The following is a 22,544-nucleotide window of genomic DNA, read 5'->3' on the forward strand; positions in this document are numbered from 1 at the left end:
CTGAGCCTCTGGAATTGTTATGCGCTCAGTTCCACGTTGGCAGCTTCATCTCCTGAACACCCCCTATAGAATTACATGCTTCCTTCAAGGGTGTTTGATATTTGAGTTACAGTCAATTCCTTTCAAGTACAAAAAAAAAAAAAAACTCGTCAATTCCTTTTAGAGATGGAGACAGCGGATATAGTTTTTTCTTGCTGAGGCTGCCTGGAATATATATTAGCCTAGTTCTGCAGAGAAGCAGAACCAAGAGAAGAAAATAATACTAATGTTATTAATAATAAGGTTATGGAGGCCAAGAAGTCCCAAATCTGCTGTCTGTAAACTAGAGACCCTGGAGAGGATAGGAATAGTTCCCATCTGTCAGAAGGCTTGAGACCAGAAGAATTAATGGTGTAAGTTCCAGTTCAAGTCCAAGCTCAAAGGCAGGAGAAGACCAACATCCCAGCTACAAGGCCATGAGGCCAAGAGAATGAGTTCGCTCTTATCTTGCCTTTTTGTTCCATTTAGGCTCTCAGTGGATTTGGTTGTACCCTACCACACGGATGTGTGTGCGTGTGTATGAAAGAGAGTCTACTTAGTCCATCTATTCAAATGATGAGTTAATCTCATTGAGAACACCCTCACAGATTGAATAATATTTAATGAAATATCTGGGTTCCATCAAGTTGATACATAAATTAATCATTACAGTGTTACAAAAGACAAGCTTGACGGGGGGAAAAATCCCTCCATAAGACTTCGGAGGAAAGCCTGAAGAAGATGCCCAACAGAAGGATGTTTTCCAACCCTGCATGGGTGAGTGTCTGCATGGCAGACAGCCACAGTCCGAAGGCCTCCTCCAGCACTGCCATGTGTGGCTGGGTAGGTGGAACCTGCACAGAAGTTCCCAAGGCAGAAGGCAAGGGGAGTCCAGGACACACATTTGAGGAGTTTCCCTGGGTGCTGTGGAGACTGGCACAGGCCGTGTACCAAGGCTTCTCACACATACTGGGTGTGGGCAAAGTGTCCTCGGCAGAGTGCTAATGTGCATTACAGGCACGTGAACTCCAGTCTCCTTGACATATGGGGGGGGAGGTCACACCTTTGGTTTACCCCATGCCCTATAGGAATGCTGCTTTCTGCATGTGCTGTGGTGTGAAGAAGGCTGGGAAGGCCAGTGCCGGCAGACCTGCCTTGCCATCCCGCTGCAAGAGAGCCACTTCAGCTGGGGCGCGGGTCTCTGTCTGGGTGGCAGAGGGCTTCCTCAGGAGGTGACTGGTGCTCTCCACCTGGGATCTGGGCCAGGGCCTCTCCACGGCTGTGGTTGCCATAGTATCCAGAGGGATTGTGCCACCCAGAAACCTAGATCACGTTTACATAAGTTGAATTCTCAGGAGGCTTGCTATTCTGAGAGATGGTTTTCTCTACCTGAGCACAAGAGTGAGATAGGAGCTTATTAACAGAGAGCTTGTTAACATGGAGATTCCCATGCCATGAGGTAGCCAGGGAGATATAAGCACAGTGCAGGGGCAGGATGAGACCTTACATTACTGTGTGCTGGGGGGATTTGCAGGGGGAGGTCCCACCTTTGCAGTTTCTTAGACCAGGGACAAGCAGCGGGGAGGGGAGGGGGTAATTGTATTGATTTTGATTACAGGCTGAGGCCACAGTGGGGATCAAACTACCTGCCTTTCTGTTCCTACCTGAGTCTTGGCTCCTTTTCTACCCCAACAAGTGTACCTTTGTCTGAACTCATAGGCACGTCCTGGCCATTTAGCAGAGTCTTAGCTTACATAGTGACCAATTAGCATCATCACACTTGTTTAGATTTGCTTTGAGATGTCCCAATCTGGGGATCCCAATGAGTCTTACATCTAACTCAGTGTCATCTCCTATGATTTCTCTCTCTCGCCATCAGATTTTGACTCAGACCTGTAGCTTGGTGCCCTCACTCCTGCTTCTCCTTCCCTCTCCCTCCTCCCCTTCACCCCTGCTCTTGCTCACTCTGAACACTCGTAGAGCTCTGTGTTCAGATGGACCTGGGCATGATCCCCTTCCAAGGAAGTGGCACCTCTTGGTTTGTTCAGCTCACAGATCCTCTTAGACTCAGTCCTTAGTTTCTACTCATGGATCCACTTTCAGTCCATTTCACTTTCCAGTATTTCTTCTACTCTTCATTCGCTATCTTTATAGCTTTACACCTGTATACCCAAAGCTGTCCTGACTGAAGCAAGGATGAGGACCACAGACAGTGACAACCCCTCAGGTACTCCTGAGACTGGACACTCCCTCACGGGGCCGGGCTTACTTTCCCCTGTGCATATTCCAGGTACGAGCGGCTGCAGCAGAACACCGTGAGTGGTAGTGCCAGCTACATGCCGTGACAACCCCTGACTGAGCTCCCGGGAGCTGGAGTCCAGCCTTCCATCTACTTGCCAATCTGTGTGCCTGCTGTGGGCCTGTGCCTGCCCAGGGTGGGCACCTGTTTTCTAATTTTCCCACTGTGGTAATGCCGTGTGGTAATGCTGTGTGGTATTAGAAGTTGGAGTTTCCACACCAAGTTCAGAGGCTGAAGGGCACCAGCATTTAAGTGTGGAATTAGCATCCCTGGCAGGGAGCTGGGGGCAGGCTCTGTGTGTATATGACATACTAGAGAACGGGGCCCTCAGCACTCAGTCCTGAGACAAGAAGGAAGAGCCCAGAATACCCGCTGCCCCAGCTTGGATGGAAAGGGAGGGAACAGACAACACAACAGGTAAGAAGTCAGAAAGGGCTCACATTTGCCAAGGATTGCAAAGTGACATATATTGATTTTTCTGTCTCCTCGTTGGACAGGAACATCTGTAAAACACCCATCGACCAGTTCACGAGGGAGCTCTAGAAACATTAAGAACCCCTCCTGATTCTGCTCTGCCTGTCACTCCTCTCTGGTCTCACTTTTCACCATGCAGCTGCCTCAGGGCCTCAGCTCTGCTTTGGTGAAGATGGGGGTCAGGCAGAGTGGGGATGTGAGAGTGGGCAACAACTGAACAGCAACCTATGGAGCCACAAGCAGGGTTTGCAAGGTTCAGACAGCTCTTCTTCCCAGGCCCCGTGAGTCCAGCTGCCATGTCCATCTAAATATAGTGCTCTAAACCCAGGATGAATGACTCTTCAGGGAAGCTAGTGGAAGTACAGAGGAGGGGCTACAACGTAGACACCTGTTCCAGGATGGAGTTGAAAACACAGGTGAAAAGGCAGGGGACAGGAGAGGATGGACACAGCATGACTGAGTCTGAGGGAGGTGATCTGCAGCCAGGAGCCTTCATCATGTGTCTGTCACTGTGGGTGGTGACATCAGGCCCTCATCAGGGACTCCCTTCGCTTGGTCTGGCAGGGGGCGCTCCTCTCCTAGTCCTCACTCGCTTAAGAGTCCAGCCCAGTGTGGAAACTCAGGGGGCACTGGCACTGGGCACTGAAGGCTGCCAGGGAGACGGTCAGCTACTTTCTGTCCTCCTTGAAGGACTCATGGCACTATTTCCCAGAAATGGTACTATTGCTGGTTGGACTCTCCAGATCTCTGGCCATGGCCCTGGTCTAGGCTACTGCTCACTCCTCTCTTGGGTGGGAGGATCATGAGAAGCATGGTTCACCTTGGCTTCAAGGATTTCATCATAGATCCTGGATTCTGCTGGCCAGGTGTATATTGTTTTCTTTGTTTCAGCATCTGCATCACAAATAAAGATAAAATCTTAGAATGTGAAAGGTAGAGAAATTTTATGGATGATCTCTCTTTAAGATGAAGAAAAGAGGCCCACCAGATTAACTAGTCCCATCTCCTAGAGGAATTGCTATGGTCTGGAAAGCACCTCACTTAAGCCTCACCAGGAGCTCAGTAGGAATTCTCTTCTATTCAGGAGTCCACTTTAGGCGACAGGGATTCACCCCCTCCCCATGTGGGCATTCAGAATAGCTCTCCCACTTGGGGTCTTTCTTAGGGTGATAGGGGAATTAATGATCTCCTTGAGGCCAAAGTTCAGGTTTCTTGAATTGAGAATGATATACAAAAGGATCCAGAAGGATCTTGTGACAATTATGGAATACAAATGAGTACATATCCCTCAATGACTCCCCAAAGATCATGGTCAAAACTCCATGGAACTGAAGTGACTATTATGGAGACCCTCTCGTCCAAACCTCATTTCACTCATGAGAGCACTGAGGCAGAGATGCTTGTCTAATGAAGTACAGCTTGTTAATGTCAGCACTAAACTTGAACCCATGTTCCAGGTCCACCAGACACCAGGGATCCCAGAACAGCTCTGAAGACTATTCAAGGCAACAGTCCTTGGGGCCATCATTCTGAAACTGGGGATGTTTGGAGGGAAGGGAGTGAAAGAGGGTTGATTTTCTAGAACAAAGGACCTGTCCACAGAACTGGGGATAAATAACTTTGGTTCCAGGGAGTAGAAAGTTGCTTTTCACATTTTACCTTTTGGGAAAATACTACATCGACCTCTCTTGCACTGAAGCAGCAGCAGCATGACTGGCAATATAATGAGTATAAACAGGGAAAACACAATCCCTGTACTCAGTAGCCCAATGTAGCGTCGCTGGTGGCTCAGCTTAGAGTCTGCAAAGTGAAGCAACAGTGAGACTAGGTCCTTAGGAAGTGGGCCTACATGGTTGGGGAGATTTGTCCTTAGGAAATGGGCCCCTGTGGTTACGTAGTTTGTTAACTTCAGGGACACAATCAAAATTAAGTGCCCTCAGGGGTATACCAAAGAACCAAGAGAAACTGCACTTCTTGCTATTGAAGGTGGGATTAGAAAACTATTAGGGACAGCTGGCAACTCTCAGAAGACTTTGGACTCTTGCAGGGCACCCTGGGAGTTGACACCCTAGGACCAGCCCTCTATTAGGGAGGTGTACAGCCCCTGAGAATGAAGCCCAGACTCAGGCTTTGCGGCTCTTCAGAGTGACTGCTGAGGCTCCTGGAGGATAAGACTGAGCTGCTTACCTCTGCAAAGCTGCTGGACAGAGATAGAGCCAGAGCTGTTGCTGACAGGGTTCTGGGCCGTGCATGTGTAAGTATGCTCTGGGTCTTCGTGTCTCTGGAAAATTTGAATGATATTCCCCTCCATCCCCAGGGGACTCCAACTATATGTTACATTTTTGTCTTCTTCCTCCACAGAGCATGTCAGTGTGACATTACAGGTGCTATTCACAGATGTCATTAAACTTTGAGTAATTTTTGGCTTCCCAAGCCGACCTGTGAGGAGAAAACATGAGCAAGAAGTAAACAGGAACTGGTTACACCAGTAAGTGTCAACTGTGACATTTCCAAAAATTCTCAAGATGGTGTTTAAATATAGCTGTCACGAAACACTGAATTATAAAGATTTACAATTAAATTATATTAAAAGCAAAGCTAATTAATACTCAAAACTCACCACTTGCTGTTTTGCTTTTGAATATTTTGCTGTAATCTGTGCTCTAGAAGTTATTGTCACCTACCATATATGTCCCTTTAATGACATACACATCGTTTCCAACTCTGCATGCCTTTAAAGCAACCAGGATGGTAATAGCTATGTTACAGAAATTGCTGAATTCTACAAATGAGGGTTTGACTTACTGGTTTGTTGATTGTTGCTCTAGATTTAAGAAATAATGGGGGCGGGGCTCTCCCTGGTGGTGCAATAAGTTAAAGCACTGCATTATGAAGCTCTCCGAAGCCACTGCAGCACAAACTCAATCCCCTGTCAGGGAGCTGACCCACATGGCGCAGCAGACCTCTCCTGACCGGCCTGCTGCTCCCCTTGGCAGTGTATTTCAGTCCATCTGCCTATTCTGCTCCCCTCTCTGTCTCTGGTGAATCCTCTCACCCACCACCCCGCTGGCCTGTACCTCAATTCTGTAAGCATAAATAAATAAATCTTTAAAAAAAATGAGGGCAAAATTACAAAAGTAGATTAAACTTAAAAGTGCTTCCTATCTGTAGCCATTAGAGTATACACACATGCACACATGACCCTCAGAAATATTTTTCCAGTATTTAAATACTATTATTCTAATTCAGCAAAGTGCTCGTGTCTTTTGTCAACAAGAGACATTCTGATATATATGTCTTTACAGAATCACTTTGAAAAAAATCAGTTCATTTAAATGAGACTATCAGCCAATATTCATGTTGGAACTACACTCATTTATGAATTTCAATCGTAGGTTGGCTAGGGAAATAAATGGTCAGCAAAATCAATGAAAGCATTCTCTGACAACAGTCACATTTAATAAATTATGTCTCACACACTCTTTATGTCAATAAACTTTATAGTGTGTGTTTGTTTATTGTAAGTTATGCATTATACTAGAAGCTCAACTAGTACAACTCAACATCATTTCATTTAATTCCATCTATTAAAATCTATATTCTATAGATGAGAAAACTTAAGCCCAGAGAGGGTAGCCAATTTTCTCAAGGTCACACAGTTAGCAAGAGATCTAATGACAACACAAATGTTCGTTCCACCTTGCCTTCTGTGCAGACACAACCTGACTTAATCATGTTATATTGAGCATGTACAGTAGTCTGGAACTGTGCGAGGCCTGGAACTACTATGATTCATTCTTTCTTCCATTTAACAAATAATTCTGGAACACTCACTAGGTGCCTAACAATGTAGATATAATATCATACGTTGATGAAATACATATACCCAACTTGATTTTCAGTAGTCTATCTGAATTGTATCTATCACATCATGGATTAATCACAGTTCTGTTTTTCCTGCTGTGGGCAGATGGATGGTAACATCTTTAAGATATAGCTCAATTATTTGTAATGCTAAGACCTCATGCTGCCCAGAAGAAATAAAATGTGAACCATGTATGTAATTTAAAATTTTCTATTGTCCATATTAAAAACAGTGAAAATAAACAGGTGACATTAGTATTAACAGCCCATTTTATTTAACTCAATATATCCTTTATGCTATCTTAACCTGTAACTAATGTAAAAATTATCAACAAAGAATTTATATAAATATGTATGTCAAAATTTTTGCAATTTGGTGTGTATCTTACATCTATTTGGACTCACCACATTTCAAATACCTAAGGGCTTTAGTTGGCTAGTGGCTACCATATTTGACAGAGTAGTTCTAGATCACTACAGTTCAGATGTTAACACACAAAAGAATGGTCCAGAGACAGTGCTAAAACAGATTCCTGCCTTCAACACTAAAGTTTGGGGGTGCCTGAGAATTTGCATTTCTAGCACCTTCCCAGTTGATGCTGATTCTGCGAGGCCACAGATCACACATAAAGTAACCTTGTCACACACATCTGCTGGTGAAATTGTGACAATTTTGATGACAATAATGCTTCTAATAATTTATCATTTTATTTATTTTAACTTTTTAAAAAAATATTTTACCTTTAAAAAGCACTTGGCATGAATTACTAGGGAAATTCAAATGAAAACCAAGCTGAGATATCACTATGCACCCTCAGGATGACCAAAATAAAAAATAGTGATAACACTAAAGGCTGCTCAGGATGCTGGTAGGAATGTAAAATAGTCGGCCAACTTCTTTGAAAATAAAATGACTCTTAAAAGTTCCGTGGAGATATTAAATTCTGAAAAGACATGGAGGACACTTAAATGCATATTACTAAGTGGAAGAAGCTGATGTGAAAAGAGCTGCATATAATACGATTCCAACTACATAACATCCTGAAAAAGGCAAAGTAGTGAAGACTAAAAAGTAGTTGCCAGAGGTGGGGACATGGGCATCAACAGGAGAACACAGCGTTTTCAAAGCAGTGCAGCTATCATGTATGACACCATAATGATGATTATATGGAACTATACACGTGTCTGAATGCACTGAATATATACAGCAAGTGATCCAGAACGTAAGCTATGGACTTTGGGTGATGATATGTCCATGTAGAGTCATCAGTTGTAATGAAAACACCACTGTTGGACAATTTAATCATGGAGTAGGACGTGCATGTGTGGGCGAAGACAGAGCACATATTGGGACTCCCTGTACTTTATACTTAGTTTTTCTCTGCACCTGAAACTTCTCTAATAGAATCTATTTAAAGGGGGGAAAATAGTTTTGGAGATGGGTAGTGAATTGGGGAGTGACGTGAATGCCACTGAATTGTACATTTAAAAATGGTCAAAATGTCAAATACTATATTCTGCATATTTCATCACAATAGTTGTTTTTAAAAAAGAGAAGTGCATTTATGATGTCATTCCTGGACATTTATCCCAGAGAAAGAAAAACTTACTGGTATGTGAGTTTTCATAGCAGCTTTATTTGTAATAGCCCAGACTTGAAGTAAGAAAAATATCCCTCAAAAGATGAATGGTTAAGCAAACGAATGCATCTATACCATGGAATACTATTCAGCATTAAAAAGGCATTAAACTGGGGGAGGGAAATGCACTGGACTATGGTGATGGCACACGGGTGATTTGGTGATGGGAAGCCCATGGGGATTACAAATGAAATGGGAAAAATACACAAAATGATGTAAAAAACTATTATATTATTAAAAAAAAATCCAAACAATAATAGCCAAAAAAGGCATTAAACTACTAGTACTTAAAATAATTTAGATGACCCTCAAAGAAATTATGCTGAGTGAGAAAAGTCAGTTTCTGAAGATGCAGACTGCATGGTTCCTGATACAGAACATTTGTGAATTAACATAATCACATACATGAAAAAAGGACTTTTCTTCCAGGAATTAGGGAGGGAGAAGAGGTAAAAGTGAGTAGGAAGGGATAAAGGAATCTGTGGTCATGTTATTCTGAAGTATGCTGATTGTGGTAGTGAGCACATGAAGCTACATGTGTGATTATGTTAAACAGAGCCACACATACATATAAGTGGTGACATCTAAATACACTGTGTAGGTGGACCCACTGCCGATGACCGGTTTGGATGCTGTGCTGTAGTTAGGTGAGCTGTTACCATTAGGAGGGACTGACTGAAGGGTACACAGAACCTTACACTTTCTTTTGCATCTATAATTATTTCAAAAGAAAAGAGTCTTTTAGACAAGGGCTTTACATACATTTGTCCTCACAAGAGAAGTGAGTAATATGAGTGTCCTTTGTTTGTTTTAAAGATGTATTTTTTATCCATATAAGAACCGGGGTACAAGAGAGTGAGAGGATTCACCAAAGACAGAGTGGGGAGCAGAACAGGCAGATCTATGGAAACACACTGCTGAGGAGGTAGCAGGAAAGTGAGGAGGGGTCTGCTGCACCATGTGGGTGAGCTTCCTGTTCCGGGACCGAATTCGTGCTGAGGTGACTGCAGAGAGCTCCACAGTGCTGTGCTCTAACCTGTGCATCACCAGGGAGAGACTGATTGCCCATGTTATATACAAAAGAAAAGCAAGGCCCAGGGGACAACTGCTGTGGAAGATTACATGGGTAAAATCCACATCCTCGGCCCTCCCTGGTGGCGCAGCGGGTTAAAGCACAGCACTGAGAAGCTAAAGCCACTTCCACATGAGTTCCATCCCCGCCTGCCCGGAGGTGCAGGCAGACCTCTCCTGACTCACCCGCTGCTCCCCTCAGCAGTGTACTTCAACGATCTGCCTGTTCTGCTCCCCGCTCTGTCTTTCCGCATCTTTGGCCTGTACCCCAGTTCTGTATGAATAAAAAAAAATCCACATCCTCTTTTAATAAGTGTTAATAGGCCATCCCTGGTGGCATAATGGGTTAAAGTGTGGCTAGCTGCAGTCACTTCAGCACCATTTCCATTCCCCATTCCCTGCCCCGGAGGTGACCCACATGACACAGCAGACCTCTCCTGACCCACGCACTGTTCCCCTCAGCAGTGTGCTTTCTCTGGTGAATCCTCTCACCACCCCTGCACCTCTGGCCTCTACTCCAGTTCTGTATGTTAAATAAATAAATCTTTAAAAAAAAAAAAGGTTGGTAAAATTAACTACATTTAAGTATACAAAGATTTAGGGAGTCCAATTATTGGGGGGAAAAGGCTAAATTGCAAATCACAAATAAAAACAAAACTTTCCATTTACCCACAACTTACGGTAGATTAGAAGTTTGTAATCCCTGCTGATGGTACTGAGCTTATCTGGGTTATTCACATTTATGTCGACATGGTAGATACCTGCGTCTTCCATGCTAAGATTTTTTATCTCCAGGTTGTAGTTATGATCTGAGACATTTATTCGGTTATCATAATTCTGGTGAGTCACAGTGACTTTGGGTGTTCCTCCTGAGGCTGCTGTATTTATGAAAGCAACTGATGTTTTGGAATTCCAAACAATGTTTATAACTTGCTGTGGTTCTTGGATATTCAAGGGGAACATAACTGACTCTCCCAGGATCCCATTCACAGTGTAGACATCTGCGTTACTTCTAGCTGTTTCTGGCCCTGAGAACACAAAAAGAAAACCATTGTGCCACTCTAGCATCTTCTGTCCTCCCAACTCACACCCTTTCTGGAGAATGCCTTCTTTTCTTGGGTGCTGACTTTGGGAGGAGAGTTTCTACTCCATGCATATGTGATATGTTTTGATAACCATGTAGTTCCTAAAGATAACTAAGTTTCCAACTCAATTTCAAGGCTCTGTGTGGTTAAACACTTGTCTGGAGTTTAAGACTCAGAACAAGGAGAGGGCTGAGAGATGAAGACCACAAACTCAGCGAGGTGCAAGATATTAAGTGCCTTTCTTACCAGATCACATTGCCAAGTGGAAGAAGAATTGGGACAAAAGCCAGGGGTGTTGTTATTGCTTCTTTTCCTGTGGTCTTTGCTAAAAGATCATTACATATGCTTGTCTTCCCTCCTACAAGATACAGGCAGAGTGCTTTGGCAGATCTGGAGGAGATGTGGTCCAAATTTGTGATTTCTATATTTTGTTGTTGTTCACTATATCCCCAGTCTCTGAAAGAGTACCTGACACATAGTGGGTACTTAGTCAATAGTTACGGAATGAATTAGTAAGTGGAATTCACTTACTGTTGCCTAAAATCTCTTGGAAAATTTTCTAAAGCAAGCAACATACATTCATTTACTCACATTTATGATGAATGCTCACATTTATTCAAAGTTCACTTTCTTTCCAGATATTACAATAGGTTTTTATTAATATAATTTATGGTATGAGTATTTATTGAGCATTTATTCTGTTAAGCATGATTTGAGGAGCTGTGGATACAATGGTGAAGGAAAACAGGAGTAGTGTCTCTCTCTAGAGTTTAGCAGTTTAGTTGACAAGTGGTTAGAAGCCACTTGTTCCTGGGAACTAAAGAACTCTGTCTATTAAAGACGAAAGGATGAGTGCACTTAAAATATGACATGGGGAAAATGAAAGGTTTATTTTTTTCCTCTTTCTTTGCTTTTCCATCACCGTGTAAAGATAATTACAATGTGTTTTTTCTCCTCTTCCTTCCCCTCTTCTCTTGTTACTTGTTATCCTCTCTGCACTCAATTAGTGAGGGATTGTTTCCGGCCAGCAAGGATGATATTCAACATATTTAATTACTAAAATTAAAGTATTTAACCAATCAGGAAGGGCACCAGCTATTAACAATAATCAGGCCACTCAGTACTGCAGGCCACTCTGCAGTACTGACTGCATGTAAGCCCCAAAGAGCAGGACATAAGTGGGTTCAGGCTGAGCCTAAAGTTTAGCCAGGGTTTGGCATAAAGAAGGAAAGACTAAGGATCCTGGAGAACACTAGTCATTTTGAAGTGTCACAAAAAGCAAGGAATTTCTTAAACTGATGCTGCCCTTGCTTTCCAGCACAATAACTCCTGAATGAGCCTAGGAGCTGCTAAGATCTTTTTTTTTTTTTTTTTTTTCAGATTAACCAGGACTTTCCCTTAGGAAGAGTATTCCAGGCAAGTTCTGATGACCTAGTTGGGGTACAGGCCATTCAGAAGATGGTACAGGGCTCTTGGGGGGAAGGGGAGGCAAGGACCTTATTTATAGTCACTAAGGGCTGTGCACCCAATGTGAGTAGGGACTCAGAGACAGTTGTAGTCCTGAGCACGTACAGCCAGAGAGTAAGACAGATACACATACAAATGAAAAGTTAAGACAAGGGAGTGAGTATTAGGTGGAGAGAATAGAAGAAGAGACGAAGGCTGCCTTTGGTGGCAGGAGGTAAATTTGCCAATAGTTATTTCCTTGAACATCAATTCTCTATAGAAAAGCTGATGACGTCTAGTGGAAGCACGCGAATCCCTGGACCAACAAACACGAGTGTGTGCTCTGTGTGGTCACATGAACCTCCAGCCCAGGAGGACAATGAGTTTGGTTTAATATGGCCGTGCAATCTGGACACTCTTAATGATCCTTGAACAAGTGGGTCCACATTTTCACATTGTGCTGGGCTCCCCAAATTCTATAGCTGCTCCTGGTCCCAGACCACCCACATCTGTGAAGACTCTTTAGAAGTGAGAACTTGTAGGTATGTGGTGGTGGGTTCTTCTTTGCCATGTTCTCTGTGAATGTTGAAGATTTCAGTTAATTGTCTTAATTTGTTCGATTATCTTATTATTGGGTATACATTTTCATTCGTTAGTTATAAATTTTCATGACATGAAAATTCAAAATTATAAACTCAAATTTGTTTTCAAAAAAGAAGTCAGGTCCTAGTTCTTAAATGCCATTTTGCTTACCAGGTTTAGGTTGGGGTGAGAAAGAGGACAGGATGTGGGTTCCATAGACTCATGGTTCTCATAGGTTCTTACATCAAACCCAGGAAATGTGTAGGCATTTTGCTAAGGCCCAGATCATAGTATTAGAACAGTGCATAGCCACAGGATGGTGTGAGTGTGTGATGTGTATTTGTTTTATCTCCTGTAAAGTCATTCAGGAAGCAGCGCTGGGTTGGCAGATAAGGGGAGTAGGAAAGTCCTGCAGCTACTTGTGCTGCTGGTGCTATTCCTGAGAATCCTGTGTGTGCTGAGAAAGGCATGGGATGTGAACAGTCCTAAGGTGAAAATTTTGTCACCTTCACACACTCCAACTGTGGTGGGAGAGAAAGAATTACACCTAACTGTGGTTTTATAACCCGAAAGCCACTGCATGTAGTGGAAAGGTAGGGTGTTAATGATGTGAGTTATGGGAGAGCAGATCATGGGAAAACCCTGAACCTACTTGTACTACTCGAGTTATTCCTACTTATGAGCTGGACACTTAATAAAACCATAGAACACTTATGAGTCAGTTTCTTCATCCATAGAATGGAAATAATAGCTATTAAATTTTCCCTATCTAATTAGTGATCAACAAATGCCATGACATACTCTGTAAATCAAGGCAATATAAATGCTAGTTATTTCTGAAGTTGAGAATGATAATGAGGAAGATAATACCCATCTTCGTCATCGTCATCTTCGTAATGGGTACATACCCTTTAAGTTTTCCCTAGTCCACCTTGTGAGGGCCTGCTAACACCAGGGTCACACTGGACAATGTATGAAGAGTCACTACTAAGGGCTAATTCAAGTCAAGTCACAAGGGATAGTTTTAGAAACCACTTACTCTTCTTTTAAAAAGTTCAGTTTTTTTTTTTTAAAGAATCTTCCTACCAAACAACCTCAATACTTATTTTTCTAGGTACTGAAGGGAATCAAACATTTTTAGTGTTGGTGGGGGCATGGGGAGCAAGAAAAGAAGAACACCTGGTTGCGCATTGAGAAATTTTATGTCATTCTCCTTGAGGATGGAAAGTCCTTGGTCATAAGGTCTTTCAGAAAAAGGAAGCTAACATATTTTACTGTTTTCTCTATTTCTTGCTGTGTATAATCTTTTGAGATTTGGGTTAACTTGAATCTTCTTTAAAACAAACAAACAAGGCCCTCCCTGGTGGCGCAGCGGGTTAAAGCACAACAGTAAGAAGCTAACGCCACTTCCGCATGAGTTCGATCCCAGCCTGCCCGGAAGGAGATCCACATGGCGAGGCAAACCTCTCCTGACCCGCCCGCTGCTCCCCTCAGCAGTGTACTTCATCGATCTGCCTGTTCCGCTCCCCACTCATCTCTGGTGAATCCTCTCACTGCCCCTGCACCTCTGACCTGTACCTCAGTTCTGTATGTACAAATAAATAAATCTTTAAAAAAAAAAGAAACAAAATCAAGTACACACACCAATTCAAAAACAAATATAGGTTAGTGGTTGTGTGTTACCATATTTCCATTCTTCTGTATTTGCATACCTTTATTATTTATGTATTAATTATTAATTATTGAACAGAAACATGAAAATAAGGGGCATAAACAGTTCCACTAATATCAGTCTTCCAACTGAATTCTCATACCTCTTTCTAGCTTCTGTACAGATGAACCTAGGTGCTCTCAAACTTGCAGATTTATTCCTCCTGAGTTTTAAGACAAGAAAGGCTTGATTCAGAAGATGTTTCAGTGCCCTTATGACCAGCATTGACCTTGGGTTCCTGCTAAGGTGGCACTTGACTATTTTGTCAGTCACCATATTGATAACCAGGGCTTCTGGGTAGATGGCACCGATGAGGCAAATCTCTGCTTCTTCCTACTGAAATCATGTGTCATCAAGATAAGCAAATTTACAACCTTTATTCAGAAACTGGATTTTTGATGTCCCGATATTCCAGGTTCCCATTCATAATATATTTTTCATTTTATGTCTGGGTTTCTGCTTTTGAATCCTTTTTGAATTTAGCAGAAGCCAATTTAAATCTTGTTCTAGACCAGACATGTCTTTGTCTTGATGCCCATCCATGAAGGGATGTTGGATTAATGACAAGTTGGCTCTTGCACAAACTCTTCACCAGGCATGAAATCCTCTAACTTTCCAGCTAATGGTTGGGGTCTACTTAACGATTAACAGATACCCACTTGGGTCTACTCACTGTTGGACACTTAGTATCAAATGCTAAAATGCCCTGCAAGGGTGCTTTCTATTCAACAGGGCATCAATATCCTATCTATATTTGAGCCTTGTTTCTTTGGAGAAGTTAAGTTAACTCAAATCTGGTATGTGAATGGTACCTGAACCATGTCTACATATAGTCATTCTTTGGTTCTTCTGCCCTGTGCCTCTACCTTAATTCCTGATGTTGGCAAAGACATGCCGACTAGCTTTTCTGCAGGGAATTGTGGAGATAGGTCCAGCTTCTGCCTGGACTATTCTGACTTGATGGGAGTAAATCATGACTTTTCACTGGCAAATCACCAAATGTGGTAATGAATGATTATCAGTAGGGACAGTACTTTATTCCACTTCAGAATCAAAGTGGGTGAAGGCAGAAATGGTCAGTGGTTAAGTCTAAAGATATTGGCATGCAAAACCTATTTCCTTCAATTGTTACCTAAACTAATTCTAATGTTTTCTGTCTCAATGTTTTCATTCATAAAAGTAGGATATTGAGCCGTCCCTGGTGGTACAACAGGTTAGGACACAGCACTGTAAGCTTGCTGCAGCCACTTCAGTGCAAGTTCGATCCCGGGTCCCAGAAGTGATCCACAGGGCTCAGTAGATCTCTCCTGTCTCATCTGCTATTCCCCTCAGCAGTGTCCTTGTTGATCTGCCTATTCTTCTCCCCACTCTGTCTCTGGTGAGTCCTCTCATCACCCCTGCACTTCTGGCCACAGTTCTGTATGCAAAAATAAATAAATCTTTTTAAAAATTGGGATATTACTAGTAGCTTCACCCAGAGGGTGAGGATTAAATAATTAGGGTAGACTACTTGGTACACTATCAGGCTAAGAGTGATTGCCTCATCAATTATTTAAAAAATAAATTTATTTATTTATGCATACAAGAATTGGGGTATAGACCAGATGTGTGGGGCATGAGAAAATTCACCAGAGACAGAGTGGGGAGCAGAACAGGCAGATCAACTGAAATACACTGCTGAGGGGAGCAGTGGGTGACACAGGAGAGGTCTGCCATGCCATATGGATCTCCTCCCTGGCCAGGGATTGAACTCATGCTACAATGACTATGGATAGCTTTATATTGCTGTGCTTTAACCCACTGTGCCATCAGGGAAGGCCCAGTATTAATATTTTTGATGGAAAGGGAGAAGATTGCAGAGGAGGAGTTGAAGAAACTAAGCAATGAAGGTGTAGAGAAAAGGAAGAATTAAAAGAGTTTGGGAGAGAACAGGTGGAGGGTGATGGGCACAGAGCAAAAGTAGTGGACTCTGTCTTCTACCCCAGAGGATCCTTGGAGTGATGGCCAGAGAGAGACATAATGTCATGATAAGAAAGCTGAAGCTAGAGTTTAAGGCTGTGAATCTTGGTTCTCAGACAAAACTTTTCCAACATGGGAGAGTCATGAGTGCATACTCAGACTTACTGTTTCTACCATCACAAAAAAAAAAAAAGGGGGGGGGGAATTCTAACTTCCTTTTTCCACTGCTTCAATGCTCTGAATTCTAGGGAAATACGTAAGATTACTGCTGATTCCTAAACCTAAGGCTAAATTTAAGGAACCACTTTGCTAGGAAAGCAGCAGAAGGAACTTAGATAGATTTCTGCACTGAGGAAATTTGTGGATTAATCCTTAAAATGCACATCGATGATTCAGCAAAGGTAAATTTTATGTGGAAGTACTTCTGTTTTTCACTTCTACAAAAAGAAACCCCACCTCAATTAAAGGGTCCCTGACAAAGGATACCTCACCCTTCCCTGGTTTCTTTTCTAGAACCCCAAAAACCCACCCCTAAGTAAACTCCCTCCACCACTTTTCTCCTGCTCATGTTCTGCAGATCATCCCTAACAGAGGCCTGTTACCCAGGACCTCTGGCCTTGGCCTTGATTCTTCCTAAAACCATGTGAAAACATATCTGAAAATAGAAGAAACCTTAGCTAATATGTGTGTGTAGTATTTACAGTCTCAAGGCACTGCAACAAGTGCTATACACGTAGCTTGAAATTGTGATTCTAAAAACAATCATATTGGACTGGTAGTTCCTCCTTTTTAAGTTAAAACAAAGGCATGTTTTCCCAGAATCACAAAGAAAGTGTCTGAATGATTCATGACCAGTTGGCTTGGCAACTTTGATTTCACTTTCAGTAGATAAGGTGCATGTATCTCAGGACTCTTGTATCTCAGCATATGTCAGTCCTCTGGAAGAGCATCAAGGACTTGAGTATGTACTGAGTTGGAAGTCAGGGAAAGCATGGGCCAGAAAGAGGAGTAGTCATGGGATTGAAAGAACAAATTCAACTTCTTACTCATTCAGGTTGTAAAATTTTAAATGAAGTGTTTGACTTGAATCTTAATTTATACTTTAAAAATATATAACAGGATTAATAATATTCATCTTGTTTATTTTCATGATTTTAATATGGATCACAAGGATGTCAATATAAAACCTGTAGAAGTCTTTGCAAACTAAGTAGTATCAAATGCATAATGACCAACTTTCTCTGGAAGACTGGGGACATTTCTGCATCTTCCAATCTTCCACTTAGGTCCTAATCCAACTCTTCTCTATGGTTTTGCTTGCATTTTCTGCCCTTCATGTCAGAGTGCCTAGCACAAGCTCCAAAATGATAGCCTGCCTAGTGGGTGTATCCGCTATGAAGCCTGAATTAAAAGAGCCACCGCTATAAATAGTCAAGGAAGAGACCAAGGTGCATTGATCCTATCTTTTCTGGAACTCCTAACTCACCAGATTCTCTATATTCTAAATCAAGCCAGGAATAAGCTGGTGCATTTATAGAACTTGTGTGAGCTACTATAAGTAGATTTATTAAATGAGAAATATAGTCAATTTTGACGTAAACAAGGCAATTGTTTGGATTTAATGAGATAATCTATAAAAAAAAAACCCTAGATTATATATAAAACCTATGTTAGTGATAAGGTTTTATTTGTGCTAACAATAGCCAGCACTCATTTTGTCCTTTATAAATAAGGTATAGTAAGAAAAAGAGAGTTTTCATTCAAGTTCTCCATATTTTTTTTGAGACTCTGCTTATTTGTAAAATAAGGATAGTAATGTCATCCTCGCTTATTTTAGAGAGCTTTTGGAGGATATAAGCAGAGAAAAGCTCAGATTCTGCTTTTCAAAAAAGGGAACTTATAAAGATTAAGTAATTAACGTGATTATTATTAGCAGGCATCACTCTATTTGATAGAGCAGTGAGATATAATGGGGAGTGCATGTCTGTCAAAAACTAGGTAATATTTTATTTTTTCCTATTATTGTATAATTTTTTCATTGATTTACAAAACAGTACAGGATTCAGTGGTATAAGTTCACATCTCTTCAGATGTATGAGGTAACACATTTTAAACTTCTAAAGAATTTGTTTTTAAGTTATTCAAGGGTTTGGATGATTTGTTCTTTCTTGGGGCTTCTTGGGAGGTTCCATGTAGTGTAAATCTCTTAAACAGAATAGCTCATTTCAGACCTTTGGAGGCTGGGTGGAGACAACAGTCAAAAATGTAAACTATAAAGCTAAAAACAATTGTTTCTCCCCAGTCAGATGGATCCTTCTAGGACAGAGGGAGTTTCTATTAAAACAGATCAAAGGGGCATTTCAACATTTTTCTTAAGGGAAATTTCTCAAAGTAGACAACTAGAAGGGAGTCAGCAAGGGTCAAAACTCACAGGTTTGCAGACAGAGGAGCAAGAGCCACAGGTGGAGCCGAGCCATCTTCTCCGAGGCTGAACTCTTCTGTGGACAAGAACAGCAGGAACTCTGTGAGCAAGGAGTTGGTTTCACTTGTGTTATTTTTGATCCTTTTTATAGAGAGATTAAGAAAGGAAGTATGAACAAAGGCTAGTTTCCATCTTTCACCAGAAAATTAACCCCTTTACCCACAGGGCACTGAACCTTATAACTTTATAGAATGTTACAAACAAAGTCCTTCCCCTAACTTTTTTTTTTTTCTACCAAAAAAACTATGAGTAAGCTGACTTAGGAAATGTTGACTTATATTTTATGATGCTAGGTTTTTTTTTTCTGTTAGGTAACATTAAATGTATGGTATTTACTTATACAACACGTGTTTATTGAATGCTTCCCAAGTGCCAGGTGTTGTTTGGGGAACTCGCAATGAAAGAGCAGCAAAGGCTTTATTTACAATCAGAAAGACACAGAACCAATGTAAATGCCCAAAAGTGGATGACTGGATTAAAAAGATGTGGTACATATACACAATGGACTGTTACTGAGCAACCAAAAAAGTTAAACACATGCCTTCTGCAGCAACATGGATGGAGCTGGAGGGGATCATGCTCAGTGAGATAAGCCAGAAAGAAAGGGTTAATACCAGATGGTTTCACTCATAGCAGGAGAATAAAGGACCAGGGGAAAATAATAATAATAATGAACAACTATATACCAGAGACATTTTATAGGGGTGAAGTGGGAATGGGATCAAAATGGGGGAAAGTGCCCTGGACTATGGTGATGGCACACGGGTGAACTGGTGATGGGAAGCCCACGGGGATTACAATTGAGATGGAAAAAGGCACAAAATGATGTAAAAATAATCTATTATATTATGAAAAATATATAGACATAAAAAAATTAAAAAGGCAGCAAAGTAGCTAATCACACTTCTCCCATGAGGTCATGCTGTGCAGAGAGCACAATGAAATGGGCAGTTTCAACACAGAGTGATAAGGACTGCAATAGAGAAATGCAGGGAAATGGAATTATTTAAACTCACAGGATTAACCTGTGTTCCGTTCACATTGTTAGCAAGCTTGATTTCCTAAAATGTATAATTACTGCACTTGCAAAAACACACCTCTGTCATGCATGCTCACAGGAACAAGAAAGAAAATATGAAGTTGCCACATACTGTTGAAAATCTGACTTTGTTTTCTTTCTTCCCTCTTCTTTTTCAGTAGGATGCATATATTTCTTGGTAAAATTTTAATTATTTATTTATTTATGTATATTACGTCACTGTTCACTTTGTATGGTGTTGGCCTTTTTTCTGGGTGTAGTCCCCATAGAATTTCCAAACCAACTCACCGGAGCATCATCACCACCATTCTCTTCCCGCTTGGTGATCCCTCTCCCTCCCATGCAGAACGGCCAGTTGTCTGTTTATTTTTGTTTTGTTGTGCTGTGTTTTTTATTGTTATTATTTCCCCCCTGACCCCTTAATTTCTTCCCCTATACTCCTCCTAGCTCCTAGAAGTGAAACCATCTGATCTTTTTCTTTTTCCTTCTGACTTACTTCACTGAGCATAATTCCTTCAAGCTCCATTTATGTTGCTGTGAATGGTGCTAGTTTATCTTTTTTTTTTTGATTGATGAATAGCATTGCATTATGTACATATCCCACATCTTCTTGATTCAGTTATCTATTTTTGGGTATTTAGGTTGTTCCCAAGTCTTGCCTATTATAAATGGGTAAAATGCGGCAAAAACATAGGGGTGAAGGTATTTTTTTGATTCGATTCTTTTGAACTAATGTTTTTGTGTCTTTTGGGTAGATCCCTAGGAGTGGGCTTGCTGGGCCACATAGTAACTCCATTTTTAGTAGTCTGAGGAATGTCCATACAAGTTTAGTGTTGAACAAGTCTGCCCTCCCACCAGCAATGAAGGAGGGTTCCTTTATCACCACATCCTTCTCAACATTGATTGTTGCAAGTTTTTTTAATATGTGCCATCCTCACTGGTGTGTGGTAGTATCTCATCATGGTTTTGAGTTGCATTTCTCCGATTGTGAGGAATGTGTAGATTTCTTCAGCTATTGGCTCAGAGTCAATTATCATCTAATTCAGATCTTCAGTTCATAGGGAGAGGTTCTGCTTCAAACAGAACTTTTTCTTCCTGTTTGCTCCTTTCTTTTTCTCTTAACCTCTCCTACTTTTTTCAAAAATGATTTGAAGTGAAAATAGGAAAAATAACTTAAAATAATAACATTATGTTAGCTTAAAAATGCACATGCTTCTTTAAAAATCTTGTAATCTAGAATTAGAAACAGATAGAGATGAAAAACAATTGAAATTCTCTAAAAGAATTACTTTATGTGTATGTATAGAAAAGACAAATAGGCCCTCTCTGGTGGTGCAGTGGGTTAAAGCACAGCACTAAGAAGCTTAAGTCACTTCCCCATGAGTTCGATCCTTGTCTGCCCTGGCAGACCTCTCCTGACTCGCCCGCTGCTCCCCTCAGCAGTGTACTTCGTCTCATCGATCTGCTTGTTCTGCTCCCCACCATGTCTCTGGTGAATCCTCTTACCCTCTGCATCTTTGGCCTGTACCCCAGTTCTGTATGAATAAATAAATAAATCTTTAAAAAAAAGACAAATAACTATTGGTATTAAAAAGGATAGAAAAGAGGAGGAACAATATAGCTGCTCTATGTTCAAAGTTGTTCTTCTCCCTATTCTTGGGATTTTCTCCTTTTTCCTCTCTCCATCCTGCATCACTAGTTTCTCCCTGATTAGTGGACAAGCACACAAATACACTTTATAACTTAGTCCCACGCATTTCACACCCTCCATTAAACAGTCTCATTCCTTTGCTCCCATTAAAAGTCTTACTGCAATGGCTACATGATCATTGTTCTGTTCCCTTATTTTTCAAATCAGCCCTCTCCAAGGCCTTTCCCGGCTCTACTGAAGCTCCTACTGTCAAGTTCATCCATGACCTCCTCATTGTGAACTCCACTGGTCCAGTCTTTGTTCTCCTCGTTCTAGAAAAGCCATAAAATGTTGTGCTCAAGTCAGGAGATGCTTGAGATCAAATGGGGGCACTAGAGGGTGGAGTCCAGAAGATGGTAGGAGAGTGAAGATGTTGGCATTCTACTGCCCTGTTTCCTACCTAGTACCCCTTACTGGCACCTGGTCACTTGAACAGGTGTAAGGCATACATGTATGAAAGACAGACACCTAACAATTCTGGGTTTAAAAAAAAAACCCACAAAGATTAAACCTAGCAACTTGTAGATGGAACATAAAGACACTTTATCAAGAAAAAGAAGCTTCTTACTACAACCCATAAAAATAGACTGGGTTGGAAAGATGGTGTCAGAGGAGGTTCCCTGCTTCACACTTTGAGAGATAATGTGTTAGGTCCAAGAACTCGATTACCGCGAAAGACAGAGCGTCACTCAAGAATGCAATTTGCAAAGTAGAGTTTATTGGGCTGGCTAGCCAGGGTCAAGCCGTTCCTTGCCGGACACGCAGGTTCAGCCAAGACCCCGACCAAAGGAAAGTTAGGGAATATATTGGCCTTGTTGGCCGTTACATATGTCAGAGCCCGCGCAGATTCAACTTTAGTAAATGGATTCAAGGATTAACAGACATCACAGCCTGGGTCACAGTTCAACCACCCAATAACAGGTTTCCAGGAATAGATGTCTCATTTCCTGGTGCTCCAGATCCAATCAGCCTGGGCCACACCACTCCCATCATCCAATCAACCCCAAATGTACATTGTCCCTTCTCAACCCATCCTGCGCTCCAGGGGGTGGGGCGGGGGTTGGTGCCCACCCGGGTCAGTCCAGCCTTGCTCAGGCCTGTATCAACCACCCCCTCCATTCCTTCAAATGGAGGATAATCAAAGTAGCCGTCAAAGCGCTGGACTCAGAGGGTCCCATGACTTG

The 22,544-nt window shown here is 41.7% G+C and overlaps 1 protein-coding gene across 1 annotated transcript; it reads right to left on the minus strand.

Moving 5' to 3' along the window:
• Window positions 1-4,439: 4,439 nt before the first annotated feature.
• CD84 (CD84 molecule) lies at window positions 4,440-18,626 on the minus strand. The gene is made up of 4 exons (XM_012728967.1): window positions 18,581-18,626; window positions 10,047-10,394; window positions 4,979-5,230; window positions 4,440-4,591 (listed from the first exon to the last, which is right to left on the minus strand). The coding sequence occupies exons 1-4, from the start codon at window positions 18,624-18,626 to the stop codon at window positions 4,440-4,442; spliced, it is 798 nt and encodes a 265-aa protein (XP_012584421.1).
• Window positions 18,627-22,544: the final 3,918 nt, after the last annotated feature.

Source organism: Condylura cristata, unplaced genomic scaffold, assembly GCF_000260355.1.
Source record: "Condylura cristata isolate star-nosed mole 26May11 unplaced genomic scaffold, ConCri1.0 scaffold00024, whole genome shotgun sequence".
Lineage (NCBI taxonomy): Eukaryota > Metazoa > Chordata > Mammalia > Eulipotyphla > Talpidae > Condylura > Condylura cristata.